Source organism: Nicotiana attenuata, chromosome 2 (assembly GCF_001879085.1).
Source record: "Nicotiana attenuata strain UT chromosome 2, NIATTr2, whole genome shotgun sequence".
NCBI classification, from domain to species: Eukaryota; Viridiplantae; Streptophyta; class Magnoliopsida; order Solanales; family Solanaceae; genus Nicotiana; species Nicotiana attenuata.
In genome coordinates, this window is record NC_031990.1 from 6,086,681 (window position 1) to 6,106,559 (window position 19,879).

The following is a 19,879-nucleotide window of genomic DNA, read 5'->3' on the forward strand; positions in this document are numbered from 1 at the left end:
ATTGGTTATTTTGTTAATTCTTCATTTTCTACTACTACATAAAAGTTTTCTCATTGCAAGAAGCCAATAACATGTTAATTCAATTGTCCACGTTAGTAACAATTATGGGAGGCGCCGTACATATACTATATAATTAACCACTTGGTAGTTCAACTGACATAATACAATTGATATTAAATAATAATCTTTGCTTATTAAAATTTAAATAGTCTTCTTCCTGCCTATAAGGAACACTTATTGGTAGATAGTCAATGTATTTTGGCCAAGTGCCACTAGTTCCAAATTGCAATAGCATGAAAGGGTCCTCTCAAAAGGGTTTCATTGGATCTTGTTACTAGCACTATATATTAATGGTACAAGTTAATTTGTATACATTCATTAGGTAACCAAGAACATGACCCTTTGCCCCTAAAGAAGACAAGTTTACCACCCACTTATCTGCCTTTTCCTAACTCACAAATATCCCTCTTTATTATTTCTACCTCTCTTGATCACTTCTTTTCCACACATCCCATATATTTTTATGCCCTTTAACTTGCCTACCTTTTTACATTAAAGTGTAGAGTTCTATTTTGTTTTTCTCCTGGTTTTTCTTAATACAAGAGTTAAAGATCATTTCACTTTCCTATTTCTATAATTATGACTTTGGCAAACAGGATCATCATATTTCTGCTTAGGCTTTTAGCCTTGGGGGCTAGTGTTGCAGCCATTGTTATCATGGTTACCAGCCATGATTCTGCTCAAGTCTTGGGCATGACATTTGAAGCCAAATTTGCTAACACGCCAACTTTCAAGTAAGTTGATCATAATCTTCATTAATGTCTTTAACGTGAGTACTTTTTTCTATATTGTCAATCACATGCACGTATTACAGCCAACTTACTCATTCTCTATATATATGTGTGAAAAGTAAGTATAAATAGAGTTAGATATACATTTCAGAAATTATTCTCTTTAACTCAAAAAGTACTCACAACGTCTAAATTTTGAATCCGTCACTGCACCTATTATAATAAGTTGTTGATGTTTCAGGTACTTTGTTGGAGTGAATATACTAGCAAGTGCCTATTCCCTCATAGTTCTTTTTTTTCCTACCAAGAACTTGCTGGGACGCATTATACTCATTTCAGATATCGTATGTATCTTTTCGCGATATTAATAATTTAAATATATATATATTTATGGCTTAGACTGATTTCATCTTTTTTCTTTCATAGATTATGACATTGCTGTTGGACTCAAGCATATCAGCATGTTTGGCAATAGCACAAGTGGGAAAAAAGGGGAATAGTCATGCAGGTTGGCTACCAATTTGTGGACAAGTTCCAAAGTTCTGTGATCATGTAGCTGGATCTCTTATTGCTGGATTTGCAGCTTCTATTCTCTATTTTCTTCTTCTTCTTTGCTCTTTTCACAATGTTCTAAATCTTTACAGTCTCAAAGCTTAGACTTATATTCCTCCTTCGTGGAAATTTTACAGCTTTTTGTTGATCTTTTTTTAAAGAATATCATTCCCCCTATTTTGTACTAATTTTTGTGTTTTTAGAATATACATGCTATATGTAGTTGAAATATTGTAATGCGAAAAGAAAGATTTAAAGACATCTTTGTCATGTTTGGTATGCTTATCTCCACGTAATATATAATTAATGTTTCAATCTTTGTTGGACAAAGATTAGGTTAACATTGTAATCTTTTCTGGTTGATAATACTACCAAAGGATCTTTAATTTGTAGCAGTTGTGATTTGCATATATGTTAAAGAAATCCGGTTTTTCTATGTGGTGGTGGTGCAACAAAATTGTAAAACAGAATATATATATTTTTTGGTTATATTGTTAATAAATTGTCATTCTCATTAGCAACTAAGATTTGTTAAAACTAGTACTACTAATTAATCTAATCTAACCATGATTTAGTATCCGCTCCCTGCTGACAAATAAGAGTTGATAAGTGAAGAAGAGTTTTTTTTGTTCGTATAGCCAGAGGCGAATTCAAGATTTAAATTCTATGGGTTCAATTTTAAGGTTTTTAACATTGAACCCATTATAAATTTAAAGTTATGGGTTCATATCTACTATTTTTTGCAATTTTAATGAATTTTTACATACAAATTTTTACTCTGCGACGAAAGTTATGGGTTCAGTTGAACCCGTAGGTAGTACACTACATCCGCCTCTGTGTATAGCATCATTTATCTCGCTGAAATCCTTCCTTTTTTTGTTTTTGTTGTTGTTGTTGGTGGTGGTGATGGTGTTTTAAGAACAATTAATGAAGCTCCGTATTTGGCACGGTAGCCTGATGAAGAAAATATGAGTCATCTAGTCTTTAGTTTTTCTTGATTTTGGGTGGTTCCTAATAAATCACCCTTCAATTAATTTTTCCATATAATGTTCATTTGCAGATAAATTTTCTATAATAGTAGTATATGTTTGTACAGAAAGAATAACGAGTTTAACTTGTCATACACAGATAACATTAAATATTTTTGTTACACTAAAAGCGAAATTATTAACCTGAAAAATAAGGCAAGTAAACTTTCATTGGAGATGAAATTGCACTTATAGGAAAAAGTTAAATCCAAGAATTTAGAACTTTCTTACGCACACACTAGGGCCATTTACTTCATTTTAGGCATTAACTAGAAATCTTGGGTTCAAGCCTGGATATGCAAAAATTCTTGGTATGGAGCGTTTTGCCCTTCAATGAGCCTTATAATACTATTCTAACTAAAATTTTATTTTAAGAGTTCAATGATGAACTCTTTACTTCCAATCAACTTTGTAACAGTTAAAATACAAGAACATGTTACAAATTTTTGCTGTTCTTAACCTATAATACTATTCTACCTAAAATTTTATTTTAAGAGTTCAATGATTCATAACTCACATACTAAACAGACATCTGTTCTGGTTTGACGCGGCTCTCTGTTGTTGCAATGGTGATTATTATCTTAATTGTCCATCGAGTCCTTATAGCCGTTGATTTAGTAGTGGTAGATATGGTCTGTGTACATATGTGCTGTCATGTTCAGGGAATGAAGCATGGCTTCTCCTTGTTTGTTGAATTTGAACACACAGAATCCTCCATTATTTATATCCACTGAACGAAACCTGAATCAATATAAAATTAGACCTGTCAACAATAGTGGCTGAAGAAACCAACTTTTATATGTACTAGTTGAATTGTTAGAATAGATAAAAAAATACATGTAATTTTCATAGTGACAAAAGAAAGTTTTGGTATACGCCAGCATTGATTTTAGTATCTGTAGGAGCATTTGGCTTGGTCAGCTGTCATAACTAAAGGGTTAGTTTAATTTTGTGCCGCGGAATATCATTAGAGTTAATCGTATAGGGGATTTGGGAATAAGCTAATAAGACTGTATCAGAGTATTTTAACATGTTGTAGCACGCTTACTTTCCAAGTTACTGATCCCTCGTTTTTGGACCATTACATATAATTATCTTTTAAGCGACTTGATACTATACAAGTTCATTTACACTGTCCGTGTATAGAAGTACCTTTCTGGCCCTAGTCCAAGAGCTGTGCAGATCAATGCTCGTAAAATAGATTTGTGCGTCACAACCAAAAAGTTCTCTCCCTGATGAAGAACCAGCTATATCAGTATATTGTGTTGAAATGCAATCAACATAGATCAGTTAAGCAGTACTTAGAACTTACCGGTGTCAATAAAATTTCTTCCCATGCTTCATATGCTCTTCCCCACAGTTTCTGAAGAGGGTATACACCGTCTACACAAAAATTAGACGGATCTTCTCTCCAAGTTGTATACTCTTTTGGATATATGCGCTTAGCATCCTCTGCCTCCAAACACAAAACATCATTTAGAAAACTGCTAATGCTGTTGAACTGATCTAAATGCATGCAAAAGCTAAAATGATTATGCCTTCCTGTTGTTACAATATTAAGGTTATAGTGACACAAAAGAGGTAATAGTAAAATCACATTATTTCAGCAGTGAATGAGGCAGACCATTTTTCATGCCTTCAAGAAAATATAGATGGGCCTCCTTCAGGGAATCAAGAAAAATCAGAGGCTCTTCTTTTCCTTGCCACATGATTTCAGCAGTCGTCTGCAGAAGACATTGTTGTTATCACTTAAATAACTGCATGTTTAGTAAGCAAAAGATAATTGCACAACGTCATACTCCAACCTTGGCGCGTGATATAGGACTAGAGAAACATTGGTCAAAGTGTATATCAGACAAGGCCATCTTGCACCTTTCTGCTTGCATTGCTCCTTTTTCAGAAAGTATAGATAAGTTTGAGCTTCCCTACATGTACAACCCATTTGGTTAGCAGCTATAGAACAGACAAGTCACAAATTAAAAAAGAGGAAGTTAAAAGACGAGTTCCTTACAGCATTACAGACAAGTCACTTAAAATGCTTCACTATTAACAACTTCGGTTTTCTAGATTAAGGGAGTTCCAGAGACCCTTGAGTGTGTGAAGACAATGCAATATTTTTTTGTGCCAGTGATTGATTTAGGTTCTGATAATGAAAGTAGAGAGGGTCTTAAAGCATTAATTGAGTGAACCAGGGAGACACTGAACGAGAGAAACGAAATCTCATGCTATAGATTATATCTTTTTTGATGTACTGAAAAGAGAAGGTAAATTTTTTAATGAATAAAATGTTGAACTAACAACAGGATCAGAGATGAACTAGTGATAGGATACCACAGTCTCAAATGCAGTTTTAGGTTTGTCTGCCTGGACTAGGAAAGCCCACTTCAACTAACACACATCGTATCATTTATCAAGGAAGTTATGTTTTAGTTAGGGGCACAGAATTCAGATAACCTGTCTTTGGAAAAAGAAAAATGTAATGCTCCATAAGACTCGCATCAGTATCGAAAGATGACTTTGATGTTCTTAACTAGGCACGTGTGCTCAAAACCATGACTAACAAAATTTTAACTTCAAGTATTAACTCAGACTAGCAACACCACTCTTGTTCCAGGACCTCCAGGCTAAACATAATGGCCTTGCACCAGAAAAGATTTGCACTTCTTGGTTATCTGCTATTGAGTTTCTTATCCTGAGTAAGCATGATTACTTAGACGAAAATTGAAATCATGTAATGTTTGGTGTTAAGTGCGAAACATGAAGATTGAGTGCATCATATTGTTCAGCCACATTGGCTGGCACATAAACTCAAATGCCCTTGTCAGTAGTTCATTGATCTTTAATATCAAGTTCTCAATGGACCCCCGAATGGCGAAATTTTCTGGCAACGACTCAGCAACTTAATATTAGGATAATCTGGTTATCTAAGTGGGAAAGTGGCATTCTTTTCTGTACTTCCATTATACATGTCTTTAGAAAAACTTAGCAATACAGGAAAGAACATTGTCAAGGAATTAAAAGCACTATTGTCAGAAAGAAGGTGGAGGAACATGAAATGAGAAGATGAAAGACAAACCTGAACTCTACCTTCTTCATTCCAAGAGCTGAGACCATGCCTTACAATAGTAACTTTCTTTGGACAAGCCAATGCTTTTCTAGTTAGAGAAGTTGTGGCTTTTTCAAAATCAAATGCTCCACCAGTCAGAGGAGTATCATACCTAAATCTCTCTGTTCAAGAATTCATGTTAAAAAGTTAAATTTCAGCAGGAAAAAGTAGGACTCTATCATAAACAAGTACTCGACCCATAATGAAGAGTAAAAAAAGGGCAGATGGAGTATTGTCTATAGGTTCAACTTAAACTCATTATCTTCAACAGGTAAAATAGAGTATATACGTGAAAATCTACTAAAATTTCAACAAATATTAAATTCCGAAACCATAATTTAAAAGCACAACGAGTAGTTGAGTGCTAAGAAACTTAAAGTTGAACATGTCTAAGTTTAAATCCTCGATCTGTCTCTGCATACTATATCGTTAATTTGTTTTTACTGGTAACATTAAATTAAACTAATCATGAACAAGATGCAGTCCCACACTGTTAAAATTATAATAAACTTGTTTCCATTAGTTCACATTTATATTAAATATGTTTAGATTAGTTCATATTAGTATGAGATGTATGAATAAGTGTAGACTAATGTGAACTTCATTATGAGATGTATGAACTAGTATAGACTAATGTGAATTTAGTTAGTGTGTTTACATGAAGTTTAGGTAGATACATATAGGAGTTCTACTATAAATACCCATGTATGCTAGCCATTTGGAACAAGTCAAGTTGAATGAAAAATATCATTTCTTCTCCATTCTTAAAGTGAGTTGTGAGTGTTTGAGTGTTTTGTTGTCTTGCTCTCCCAAATTATTTTTTTTCCCCAACATTTGGTATCAGAGCCGGTGTGGTTGAAGACAACAAACTTGGAGAAAAGATGACGAATTCTAACGGAACACCATTCCAAGTTCCTATGCTTACAAAAGAGAACTATGGAAATTGGTGTATTCGAATGAAGGCCTTGCTTGGTGCCTATGATGTTTGGGAACCAGTAGAGTCCGGTGTTGATGAAGCAGAAGATGTCGTTGCCTCAAAGAAGAAGGATCAAAAGGCACTCACTCTCATCCATCAAGGTTTGGATGACAAGATGTTCGAGAAGGTTGCAAATGCAACAACTTCCAAGGAAGCATGGGATATTCTTCAAGCTTCTTTTAAAGGTTTGGACAAAGTGAAAAAAGTTCGCCTCCAAACCTTAAGAGGAGAGTTTGAATCATTGCATATGAAGGAAAATGAATATGTTGTGGATTATATTTCGAGAGTTTTGGCTATTGTCAATCAAATGAAAAGATATGGTGAAGAGTTGAAAGACGATAGGGTCGTGGCAAAAATACTACGATCCTTAATTTCAAAATTTGATTTTATTGTTGTTGCCATTGAAGAGTCCAAAGACTTGGACACCATGACCATAGACGAGCTTTCGAGTTCCTTGCAAGCACATGAAGAGAAGTTGAAGAAACCGAAAGAAGAATCGGTTGAACAAGCGTTGCAAGCAAAATTTTCTTTCAAAGAGAAAGATGAAAGGCGTGGCTCGCAACAAAGAGGCCGTGGAAATGGAAGAGGTCGTGGTAGAGGCGGAAGAGGAGGTAGTCAACCACCTTCAAGTAGAGAAAATAAAGGCCAAGACTTTAATTCAAGAAGAGGTCGTGGAAGAGGGAAAGGATGGAGGCAAAATCAAGGAAGGTATGACAAATCAAATATTGAATGTTATACTTGTCATAAATTTGGTCATTTTTCTTGGGAATGTAAAGATAACTTTGAAGAGAAAAATAATTTCGTGGAGAGCAAAAATGAAGATGAAGATGCCACCTTGCTTCTCGCATGCAAAGGAGAAGAAAGTGCCGAGAAGCACCGATGGTACCTTGATTCCGGTGCAAGTAGCCATATTTGTGGAAAGAAGGATTTAATTGTGGAACTTGAAGAGTTGAATCGTGGCACAATCACTTTTGGAGATTCTTCACGTGTTAAAATCAAAGGAAAGGTTACGATTTTAATTCGCTTGAAGGATGGAAGTCATCAATTAATTTCTAATGTTTTATATGTGCCGGAGATGAAAAGTACATTTTGAGTTTGGGACAACTTTTGGAGGAAAATTATGACATTCATTTGAAAGATAAAAGTTGTTATGAGAGATGAAAAAGGGAGATTATAGCTAAAGTTCCTATGGCTAATAATAAAATGTTCATTTTAAATCTTCAAAATGATGCTCCAAGATGCTTACTTTCATGTGCCAAAGACTCCTCTTGGCTTTGGCATATGAGATTTGGTCACTTGAATTTTGATAGCTTAAGGTTGATGGATAAAGAAAATATGGTGAATGGATTGCCAAGTATTAATCATCCCAACCAATTTTGCGAAGGATGTATCTTTGGAAAGCAAGCTAGAAAAAGCTTTCCTAAAGAGTCTTTGACAAGAGCAAGATGCCCTTTGGAGTTAATTCACATGGATGTTTGGCGGACCTATCAAGCCATCTTCACTTGGTAAAAGTAATTTGGTCACTTGAATTTTGATAGCTTAAGGTTGATGGATAAAGAAAACATGGTGAATGGATTGCCAAGTATTAATCATCCCAACCAATTTTGCGAAGGATGTATCTTTGGAAAGCAAGCTAGAAAAAGCTTTCCTAAAGAGTCTTTGACAAGAGCAAGATGCCCTTTGGAGTTAATTCACATGGATGTTTGCGGACCTATCAAGCCATCTTCACTTGGTAAAAGTAATTATTTTTTACTTTTCATTGATGATTATTCTACAAAAACTTGGGTTTATTTTTTAAAGGCAAAATCAGAGGTGTTTGAAACCTTTAAAAAATTCAAGAGGATGGTGGAGAAACAAAGTGGCTATCAAATTAAGTCACTTCGGTCGGACAATGGTGGAGAATTCACTTCAAATGAATTCAAAGTTTTTTGTGAGAAAAATGGAGTTCGCCATTTTTTAACCGTGCCAAGATCACCACAACAAAATGGCGTTGTGGAAAGAAAGAACCGGACCATTCTTAACATGGTGAGGAGTATGTTGAAGAGCAAAAATATGCCAAAGGAATTTTGGGCTGAAGCTGTTGCTTGTGCGGTATACTTACTAAATCGTTGCCACACAAAACGTGTTCATGGAAAAACACCTCAAGAGGCATGGAGTGGTTTCAAGCCAAAAGTTTCTCACTTGCGAGTTTTCGGAAGCATTACATATGCACATATACATGATGAAAAGAGGACCAAGCTCGATGACAAAAGTGAGAGGTATGTTTTTATTGGTTATGATCAAAATTCTAAAGGTTATAAATTGTATAATCCCAAAAATGGCAAGGTCACTTTGAGTAGAGATGTTGAGTTTGATGAAGATAGTGCTTGGGATTGGAAGACTAAAGAGCAAGATTACTCTTTTAGTCCATTATTTGATGATGATGAAGAAGATGTGGAGCAACCTATCTCACCACTATCAACACCTCCGCCACAAAATCAAGAAGTGGAGGAATCAAGTTCAAGTTCAAGTGAAGCACCTCACAAGAGTAGAAGTCTCCGTGACTTGTATGAAAACACGGAAGTGGTAAGAAATGATTTATATGATTTTACTCATTTTTGTTTATTGGTGGATAGTGAGCCTATAAGCTTTGAGGATGCATTCCAAAATTCCAAATGGAGAGATGCCATGGATGAAGAAATCAAGGCAATAAAAAAGAATGAAACATGGGAGTTGGTCACACTTCCAAAAGGAAAAAGCACCATTGGAGTCAAATGGGTGTACAAGCTAAAGAAGAATTCCAAGGGTGAAGTAGAAAAGTACAAAGCAAGATTAGTAGCTAAAGGATACAAGCAAAAAGCCGGTATTGACTATGAAGAGGTATTTGCACCGGTTGCTCGTTTGGAAACAATTCGCTTTGTCATTGCCTTGGCCGCCCAAAATCAATGGAAAATCCATCAAATGGATGTGAAGTCAGCTTTTTTGAATGGCGTATTGGAGGAAGAAGTCTACATTGATCAACCTTTGGGCTATAAGGTTGAAGGACAAGAAAATAAAGTCTTGAAATTGAAAAAGGCTTTATATGGGTTGAAGCAAGCTCCGCGGGCTTGGAATAGTAGAATTGATAAATATTTTCAAGCAAATGGTTTTTCAAAATGTCCACATGAACATGCACTTTATGTAAAAATTGCTAAAAATGGAGACATTTTACTTGTTTGCTTGTATGTAGATGACTTGATTTTTACAGGAAATAATCCTAAGATGTTTGAAGAATTCAAGGAAGCAATGGCTAGAGAATTTGAGATGACGGACATTGGATTAATGTCCTACTATCTTGGCATTCAAGTGCAACAAAGGAAGGATGGGAGTTTTTATTTCTCAAGGAGAATATGCAAAGGAAATTCTCAAGAAGTTCGAGATGGATAATTGCAATCCCGTGAGCACCCCTGTTGAATGTGGAGTTAAAATATCCAAGCATGGAGATGGAGAAAATGTAAATCCCACATTTTTCAAGAGTCTTGTTGGAAGCTTAAGGTACTTGACATGCACAAGGCCGGATATTCTTTATGGTGTTGGACTTGTGAGCCGCTTTATGGAAGCTCCTACTACCTCCCATTTAAAGGTAGCAAAAAGAATACTTCGGTACATCAAAGATACACTTGATTATGGAATTCTTTATTCATCTTCTAAGGATTCTAAGTTTGTGGGATATTGTGATAGTGATTGGGCTGGTGATATTGATGATCGTAAAAGTACTACTGGGTTTGTTTTCTTTCTTGGAAATTCTGCATTTACATGGAATTCTAAAAAACAACCAATTGTTAATTTGTCAACTTGTGAGGCGGAGTATGTTGCAGCTTGCTCATGTGTTTGTCATGCAATTTGGTTAAGAAGTTTGTTGGAGGAACTTCACCAACCACAAAAGGATGCCACAAAGATTTTTGTTGACAACAAGTCGGCTATCGAGTTAGCCAAAAATCCTGTATTTCATGAAAGGAGCAAGCATATAGATACAAGGTATCACTTTATTAGAGATTGTATATCTAATAAAGTTGTGGAGCTTGAGCATGTGAAGTCGCAAGATCAAATTGCGGATATTTTCACCAAGCCATTAAAGATTGAAGTTTTTCAAAAGCTAAGGATGGCGCTTGGAGTGATGAAACAAGTTTAAGGGGGGATGTTAAAATTATAATAAACTTGTTTCCATTAGTTCACATTTATATTAAATATGTTTAGATTAGTTCATATTAGTATGAGATGTATGAACAAGTGTAGACTAATGTGAACTTCATTATGAGATGTATGAACTAGTGTAGACTAATGTGAATTTAGTTAGTGTGTTTACATGAAGTTTAGGCTAGATACATATAGGAGTTCTACTATAAATACCCATGTATGCTAGCCATTTGGAACAAGTCAAGTTGAATGAAAAATAACATTTCTTCTCCATTCTTAAAGTGAGTTGTGAGTGTTTGAGTGTTTTGTTGTCTTGCTCTCCCAAATTATTTTTTTTCCAACACACACAACACATTATATTGTTATCGAGAACAACTTTTTTATTAAAGAAAAAAAAAGTCCACTAGAATTTGAAAGATTACCTGTTGTAGTAACTGGTAACTCGGGACTTGAAGTTGAGCAGCGAATACAATAGTTTATGCTCGAGTTAGAATGAAGTTTAGGGCGTGGAAATTTATTAGAATTCGAAATGGAAGGGAAAGAGAAATAAGGGGTAATAAGAATAGCTCCAGAACTCATCTTCTTACAGTGTTCACTGTAGTACTCAGGAGTTGTGTTTTTGCTATTTCAAGATTAATGTTTCCAGCTTTGTTTGGCCATGAATTTCGAGGGGCTTAATTCTACAAACGAGAAGAGCTAAAAATGACAGTTGAAACTTGTGGTGGGAGTTTGATTGGCTTTGGCGTTGCTACGATATGGAATTGTGGATATGCTTCTTACAGGGTGAATGGAAGATTCTTGCATGGCCCCGCCCAAAAAGACTATTGTTTCTTTTTTCTACTACTGGCATTGGTTCCTTTTTGGTACATCTAATTAATAAAAACAAAATAATCTAGAATTTAACCTAAATAGCCGTTTACTTAATCGCTTAAACTAAAAATAGTCAGGTGATATATTATATGTATATAATTCATATATAATATGTATAAAATTATATATAATCTATGTATATCGGCTATTCGTGTAAAAATCCCAAAAATTCATAAATGCAACTCGCAAGATCCAAAATGGATTTGGGTTACAAGTTTAGTAAAAGGAGGAGGCTTTGGGTCAGCATTTAAAGAGGGAACTTGTTGCAACAAAGTTATTGATTATTATCATTTGCGATCTCATCATTGTACATGAACCAAAACGGGCTAAACCACATTAGTTGGGCCTAAACCCTAAAACCTTATCTTGTGGACCAGTTAGAGGTGGTGGAAATGGCATGGGTGGCTAGTTTTTAAGATGCTATTTAGTATTTGGCCAGCAATTTCAATGCTAAGCATATATAGCCGCTACTTTGTTATAATTAATATGAATAGACATTTTTAGCCTTTCTTCATCTCTTTTCTTCTCAAACCTTTTACATTATCAAAATCTCAAAACCCTCGCTTCTCTCCGGCACTTAAGCTCTCGTTTCTTCTCTGAAAATTTGGATATTCAAAATCAACTGGGTGTTCAAAATATTTGTTGGGAAACACCTTTGTGAGTTGATCCTACAGATTTGGACCATTTGTGATCTAATTTACTGGGGTTTTGTTGAAAATTTGCGAAGCCGATTTTGGAGAAGACAACCACCTAGGCTTTGTTGATTTCGTAAAAATTGAATCAAATTAGCTATTGGGATGTGCTTGTACTGCTATTCGGAAGTTGTATTCCTTACTTGAGTTTGTTTTGTGGGGATTAAACGAGAATCAAATTCAATTTCTGAAATGTCCTTAACTTCAGGACATTAAGCGAAACAAGTAAACGTTATGACATAATTTTCTAAACGTCCTGAAATATTGAACTAGGAATCTAATATTGAGGAAAAACGTTTCTGAAATGTCCTTAACTTCTGGACATTAAGCGAAACAAGTAAACGTTAGGACATATTTTCTAAACGTCCTAAAATATGGAACTAGGAATCTAATATTCAGGACAAACGTTTCTGAAATGTCCTTAGCTTTTGGACATTAAGCGAACCATGTCCTTAATATTTATACAACACTCATGAAGTTAAGGACACTATGTCCTTAATATTTACACGGCACATATGAAGTTAAGAAAATGATGTCCTAAAGTTTAACACCAGAAGGTGCAAATACAGGACACTTTGTCTTAATATTTACACAACACTCACAAAGTTAAGGACATTGTGTCCTTAATATTCACACAACACTCATTTACACTGCACGTATGAAGTTAAGGACAGGATGTCCTAAAATTTAAAACAGAAGGTGCTAATTCAAGATACTTTGTCATTAATATTTACACAATACTCGTGAAGTTAAGGACACCATGTCTAGCACATGGGTATTTTTGTTCAGACGGGTAAAAATTTATTAAAGCACTGGCTAAAGAGTAAATACATTTTAAATAGTGGCTAAAGAGTAAATACGGCTCTAATTAGTGGATATCTGTGCACTTGCCCCTTAGAGGTGTCAAAATAGGTTGACACAACCCAGATTTAACGGGCCAAAAGCTTAAGTGGTTAGGAGGAGCTGGCCTTTAAGAATGACCTGTAGAATGACAACCCAACTCAGCAGAGGCCTGCGGGGTAGGACGGACTGACCCTTCAATAGAAATTAGGAAAAACTAGTTGTATAATCGCTCCTAAAAACAATTGCCGATAAAATGTGTATTTCTTATATATATATATATATATATATATATATATATATATATATATATATATATATATATATATATATATATATATATATATATAGATGGTTAGCGGATGTAATAATTTTTTACCGACCGGCCAAATGTGTAACTTGTCAAAATTATTGTAGTAAACTAGAGCATAATACAATAACATCATCATACCCAATATAGTCACACAAGTAAAGGGTCCGAGAAGGATGGTGTGGACGCATACCTGATAACTAGGGATTTTGACGCATTTTATACTCCTTCTTGCTTATGCTTTGATCAAATATTCATACAAAGTAGTCCCAAAAGGCTTACAAGTTGTGCTTGATTGCAGGTTTGATCAACAAAGTGACAAAATATCAAAGATCGGCTCAAAAGGAGTGAAACTTGCACAAGTGCCAAAGACAAGGCAAGCTTAGGCAGAACAGGCCCAGTGCGGCCGCACACCATTTTGTGCGGTCCGCACTGGGAGATTCAGAGAGTTGAATTTCAGGCTTCAAGGCAGTGCGGCTGCACACCATTTTGTGCGGTTCGCACTGAAGGCAACACGGCCGCAGTCCATTCTCTGCGGTCCGCGGTGCCAAGATTCAGAGAGGATGATTTTTCGAGTTTGAAGCCTGTGCGGTCCGCGGTCAACTTTGTGCGGACCGCACTGGAAGCCTCCGCGGCCGCGGTCCATTCTGTGCGGTCCGCGGAGCCCAAGTTCAGAGAGATCAATTTTGAAGACCAAAGCCTAGTGCGGACCACGGTCCATTTTGTGCGGTCCGCACTAACCCCGCAGGGGTATTTTTGTCCAGATTTTTCAGCTTAGTAAATAGATTCTTTTTCCATTTTTAGGGTATCAGATATTATAATACGTAAGCTGCACTCGTGAGACGACTTTTCTTAGCCATTTTGGGAATTTGTACTTACTTTCCATCATTGAATCTTTGTATTTAGCTTAGTAATTAATTAATGTGTTTATCTTCATCTATTTCTTGTTTTTCTTCTTTGAATATGAGTAGCTAGACCCTATAGCTAGGGTTGTGGCTCAACCCTAGTGTGGGTAATTAATGGGTCTTGTATTTTAGGGCTAATTTGACTATGGGTGTTTGTTATTTGGGCCAATTTCATGGTTAATTTCTGAATTAGTGGTTGCAAACACTAGTTTGTGTTAAGTTGACTTGAGCTCTTCTTGAGAAAGAGAGCCTAAGTCTCCGAAATTGGTCCAACAATGAATTGGGGCGTACTCAAGAGATTGATAGCCCCAATTAAAGGGTTAAACTTCGAGAGAGTAATACCCGAATTGAACCTTAAGTTGCTTGTGTAAAATTGCATACCCAATTGGTCTTGAGAAAGCCAATTAGGGCAAAATCACTTGAACCACCGAGAGGTGTAGAGTGGGTAAATTCGTGCAACGGTTATAACATACTCCCCAAATATGTCAAATGTGCCTTAGATTCAAGTGTCCATCAATTGACCACCTAGGCGGTAGTCACTACCCTAGTGCCCTTTAAACTATTTGAACAACCCGTAGCATTTAACTCCTAGTTTAATTTACAATTTTGTAGTTTGTTAAAAGTAAAATTGTAAAGAAAATCCCAAAAATGTTGAGAAGTGTAATTAAAAACACATACGCAATCCTAAACTAAACAGATACTTGATTCCAACTTCTAGCTCTCTGAGGATTCGATCCCGACCCAAAAATCGGGTAAAAGCTATTGCGACCCTCTCTTGCTACTCATTAGTAGTGCGAAGTTGGCAGTGATCACTTTTTGGCGCCGTTGCCGGGGAGCTAACGGTTTTGGCTATCTATTTAGTTAGTTTTGTGTGTTGTTCTTCTTTCCTTCTTTGTTACTAATTTGTGTATGTTAATACTACAGGTACCAAAATGGCTTAGAATGCAAATGACCCTCTTGGAAATGTGAATGCGGGGGAGGAGGTAGATGACATTGGAGAAGACGAGGTGCCTCTTGTACCTCTCGGACCACGACGAGGCCTCCAGGACAATGCTAATGAAAACGTTCAAGACCCTCCTTCACCACCTCCAAGAGCGGTTCCTCGGGTGCTACCAAACCAAGGCTATGCAAGTGCTATTGTCCCGCCCAGAATCCGGGCGGGCAATTTTAAGATAACCAATGTGATGTTGACCTTACTTGAGCAGCGTGGGTATTTCACGGGCGCTGCGGATCAAAATGCCTACAAACATCTCAAAGGGTTCGTGGATACATGTTGGCGGAGCAAGCAGACGAATGTGTCCGAGGATGCTGTTAGGTTGAGGCTTTTCCCATTCTCACTTCGGGGGAAAGCATTGGATTGGCTTGAGAGACTCCCCAACCATTCCATCACTACTTGGGATGAGTTGGCGGATAAGTTTATTGCTAAATTTTTCGCACCCGGGCACATGGCGGCACTTCGAGATCAGATATTGGCCTTCAAGCAAGATCCCACAGAACCTTTGCATGAGATTTGGGACAGATATAGAACGATGGTGAAGGAATGCCCCAATAATGACATGACGGAGAATATGTTGCAACAAACTTTCTACCGTGGCATCAATACTACAAATCAATGCATAGTCAATCAACTCGCTGGGGGTAACTTTATGAAATTGACGTATGATGAAGCATGTGCCGTTCTTGATGAGATGGCGGATACGTCATCCACATGGCAAAGTAGGGCCAATGTTCCCTAAGGTGACCCTACGGTTATTCATTTGCATAAGGAATTACATGACCATGGGCAAGCTATAGCGGAGTTGACAACTACTATGAACCAATTGGCTAAGGCACAGTTGCAACAAGTCCAAAACCCTAGCCAAGTGAATGCCATGGAGGGTGTCAATATGCTTGTCAACAAGAGAAGGGAAAGAAGGCAACAAAACTAAGGGAATTCTGAGCAATTTGATGATGATTGTGATGGGTTTCAAAATGATGGCTATGATGGGCAAAATGAAGAGGTACAATATGTGAACAATTTTCAAGGCCAACGGGGCAACTCTTCCAACCAACAACAGTGGCGACCCCAGGGCAATTGGGGCAATCAACAACAAAACAGTGGTAATTGGGGGAACAATAATCAAAACAACGACTGGGGCAATCACAACAACAATCAAGGCAAATAAGGGAATTGGAATGGTAATAATAACAATTGGGGCAACAATAACAATCAAGGTGGATGGAACAATGGGAACCAAGGAAACCGGGGGCAAGGCTTTCAAAGGCCCCCAATGTACCAACAACCGAACAATCCACCCCCTTTCCCTTCTCAAGGTCCTAGTTCTTCGGGTAATGATATGGGTAGAATCGAAATGATATTCGAACAGATGATGAAGAAGAATGCGGATTCAGATGCACAGTTGGCTTCCCACAATACCTCTATCACAAATTTGGAGGTGCAATTAGGCCAAATCTCTCAATCATTGAATACTCGCTCGAAGGGTGCTCTACCAAGTACGGTATTGAACCCAAAGGGTGGGAACAATCATGTCATGCGGTTACAACACGAAGTGGGAGAGGCGGTGATGTGAATGCCTCAAAACAAAAGCAAGTTGTTGATGATGATGTTGAGTTGCAAGAAGATGCGGTTCATTTGGTAGTTGAAGATGTGGTTGATGACAATGTGAACAATGAAGTGAGGATTGACATTAATGAAACCGAGGTGGAAACTCAAGAGGCCATGAACCCGTCTAGGGAGCACGTAATTGACATGCCGGAGCCGGTTGTGCCAAAAGCCAAGGCACCTTTGCCTAGGCTACCTCCCCCCTATCCTCAGAGGCTAGCCAAGAAAAAAAGTGAGAATCAATTCAAAAAGTTCATTGACATGATGAAGAGCTTATCCATTAATGTGCCTTTGGTGGAGGCTTTGGAGCAAATACCTGGTTATGCTAAATTCATGAAAGATTTGGTTACAAAGAAAAGATCAATGGAATGTGAAACTATCAAGATGAACCACCAAGTTAGTGCTATAGTACATTCAATGGCCCTGAAATTAGAGGATCCTGGTGCTTTCACTATCCCCTGCACTATTGGTAGTGCAGACTTTGCCAAAGCTTTATGTGATCTTGGGGCGAGCATCAATTTAATGCCCTTCTCAGTTTTCAAGACTTTGGGTATTGGGCCTCCGAGGCCAACTTCCATGCGACTACAAATGGCAGATAGATCAATGAAGTGACCATTGGGTATAGTTGATGACATGCTTGTCCGGGTGGACAAATTTATCTTGCCAGCCGATTTTGTCGTCTTGGATTGTGAGGTAGATTATGAGATCCCGATCATATTAGGGAGACCTTTCCTTGCTACGGGGGAAGGCTCTAGTGGATGTGGAAGCAGGGGAACTCACTTTCAGGGTGGGTGATGAAAAGGTAGTCTTTCATGTGTGTAAGTCAATGAAGCGACCCAATTGTACCGAAGTGTGCTCATTTGTCGATTTAGTCACAGCTGTGATAATTGATGACACAAGTGCAATGATTAATGTTGAGGATCCTTTGGAAGACGTATTGTTGAATATGGATATCAATGATGATGCGGGCAGAGTGGAGTGTGTCAATGCTTTACATGGGATGGGCTCTTATTCCTTTGAGCCTAAAAAATTATCTTTGGATCTTGAAAACCGGAAAACTCCACCAACAAAACCTCAATTGAGGAACCCCTGGTGTTGGAGTTGAAGCCATTACCTCCACACCTCAGGTATGAATTCTTGGGCTCTAATTCAACTTTACCAGTTATTCTTTCCTCTTGTCTTACTAACATGCAGGTTGAGGCCACTTTGGCGGTACTTAAAGGAGAAAAAGGGCAATTGGATGGACTTTGGCCGATATTCGGGGAATAAGCCCCGCATTTTGCATGCACAAGATTATTCTGGTGGATGATGCAAAACCTTCCTTGGAACATCAAAGGAGGCTCAATGAGGCAATGCAAGAAGTGGTGAAGAAAGAAGTGATCAAGTGGCTCGATGCAGGCATGGTGTATCCAATCTCTGACAGCTCATGGACTTCTCCGATGCAATGCGTGCCGAAGAAGGGTGGGATGACTGTGGTGACAAATGACAACAATGAACTTATTCCCACTCGGACAATTACCGGGTGGAGGGTTTGCATGGACTACCGGAAGCTGAATAAGGTGACCCGCAAGGATCACTTCCCGTTGCCATTCCTTGACCAAATGCTTGATCGCCTTGCGGGGCGTGCCTTTTATTGCTTTTTGGACGGTTATTCAGGGTACAATCAAATTTTGATAGCTCCGGAGGATCAGGAGAAAACCACCTTTACTTGTCCATATGGCGCCTTTGCTTTCTCTCGGATGCCGTTCGGGTTGTGCAATGCCCCGGCGACTTTCCAACGATGTATGATGGCTATGTTCACCGATATGGTGGAGGATATTTTGGAGGTCTTTATGGATGATTTTAGTGTGGTTTGTGATTCATTTGAAGAGTGTTTGAGAAATTTGGATAGAGTGTTGGCCCGGTGTGAAAACACCTATCTTGTGCTAAATTGGGGAAAATGCCACTTCATGGTTGAGGAGGGCATAGTGTTGGGACATAAAATTTCAAAGCATGGGATTGAAGTTGACAAAGCCAAGATAGAGGTGATTTCAAGGCTTCCTCCCCCCACTTCTGTCAAGGGGGTGAGGAGTTTTCTTGGGCATGCGGGGTTCTACCGGTGGTTTATCAAGGACTTTTCGAAGGTAGTGAATCCTCTTTGCAAGTTTCTAGAAAAGGATACAAAGTTTGTGTTTGATGAGAGATGTATGGAAGCTTTTGAACTTCTCAAGCATAAGTTGACCACCACCCCGATCATTACCGCACCCAATTGGAGCTTGCCTTTCGAGCTCATGTGCGACGCGAGTGATGTTGCGATTGGGGCAGTTTTGGGTCAAAGAGTGAACAACATTTTTCATCCACTGTACTATGCGAGCAAGACTATGAATGAGGCTCAAAGGAACTACACGGTGACCGAGAAGGGATTGTTGGCTATTGTGTTCGCTATGGAAAAATTTCGGCCATATCTTATGGGAGCCAAGGTCATTGTGTACACCGATCATGCAGATCTTAGATATTTGATGACAAAGAAAGACTCCAAAGCTAGACTGATGCGATGGGTCTTATTACTTCAAGAGTTTGATTTGGAGATAGTGGACCGGAAAGGTAGCGACAACCAAGTGGCGGATCATTTATCCCGCTTGGAGGAGGAAGGTAGGCCGTGTGATAGCCTAGAGATCAATGATACATTCCCCGATGAGCCACTACTTTCTGTGTCGATGTGTGATATGCCATGGTTTGCGGATATTGCTAATTTCCTTGTGACTGGCATCATCCCGTGTGAGCTCTCTTCTAACCAAAGGAAGAAGCTCAAACGGGATAGTTTGGACTTCTATTGGGATGAGCCATATTTGTTCAAGATTTGCACCGACGGAGTAATTCGGATGTGTGTACCTGAGGAGGAGCAATTTAGCATTCTAGAGGCTTGTCATTCCTCCCCCTATGGTGGCCATCATGGAGGGGCGAGGACGACTTCGAAAGTTCTGAGTTGTGATTTTTATTGGCAAACCTTGTTCAAAGATGCAAGTGATCTAATAAAAAGATGTGATCAATGTCAACGAGCGGGCGGGATTTC

The 19,879-nt window shown here is 38.0% G+C and overlaps 2 protein-coding genes across 2 annotated transcripts; one reads left to right on the plus strand and one right to left on the minus strand.

Annotated features, from left to right (window-relative positions):
- Positions 295-1,660, plus strand: LOC109222618 (CASP-like protein 1C2). The gene is made up of 3 exons (XM_019386954.1): positions 295-794; positions 1,033-1,135; positions 1,218-1,660. The coding sequence occupies exons 1-3, from the start codon at positions 640-642 to the stop codon at positions 1,446-1,448; spliced, it is 489 nt and encodes a 162-aa protein (XP_019242499.1). The 5' UTR covers positions 295-639; the 3' UTR covers positions 1,449-1,660.
- On the minus strand, positions 2,718-11,415 carry LOC109243659 (probable 2-carboxy-D-arabinitol-1-phosphatase). Its single transcript, XM_019410622.1, has 7 exons — positions 11,031-11,415; positions 5,448-5,599; positions 4,177-4,296; positions 3,996-4,095; positions 3,684-3,823; positions 3,524-3,603; positions 2,718-3,112 (listed from the first exon to the last, which is right to left on the minus strand). The coding sequence occupies exons 1-7, from the start codon at positions 11,185-11,187 to the stop codon at positions 2,986-2,988; spliced, it is 876 nt and encodes a 291-aa protein (XP_019266167.1). The 5' UTR covers positions 11,188-11,415; the 3' UTR covers positions 2,718-2,985.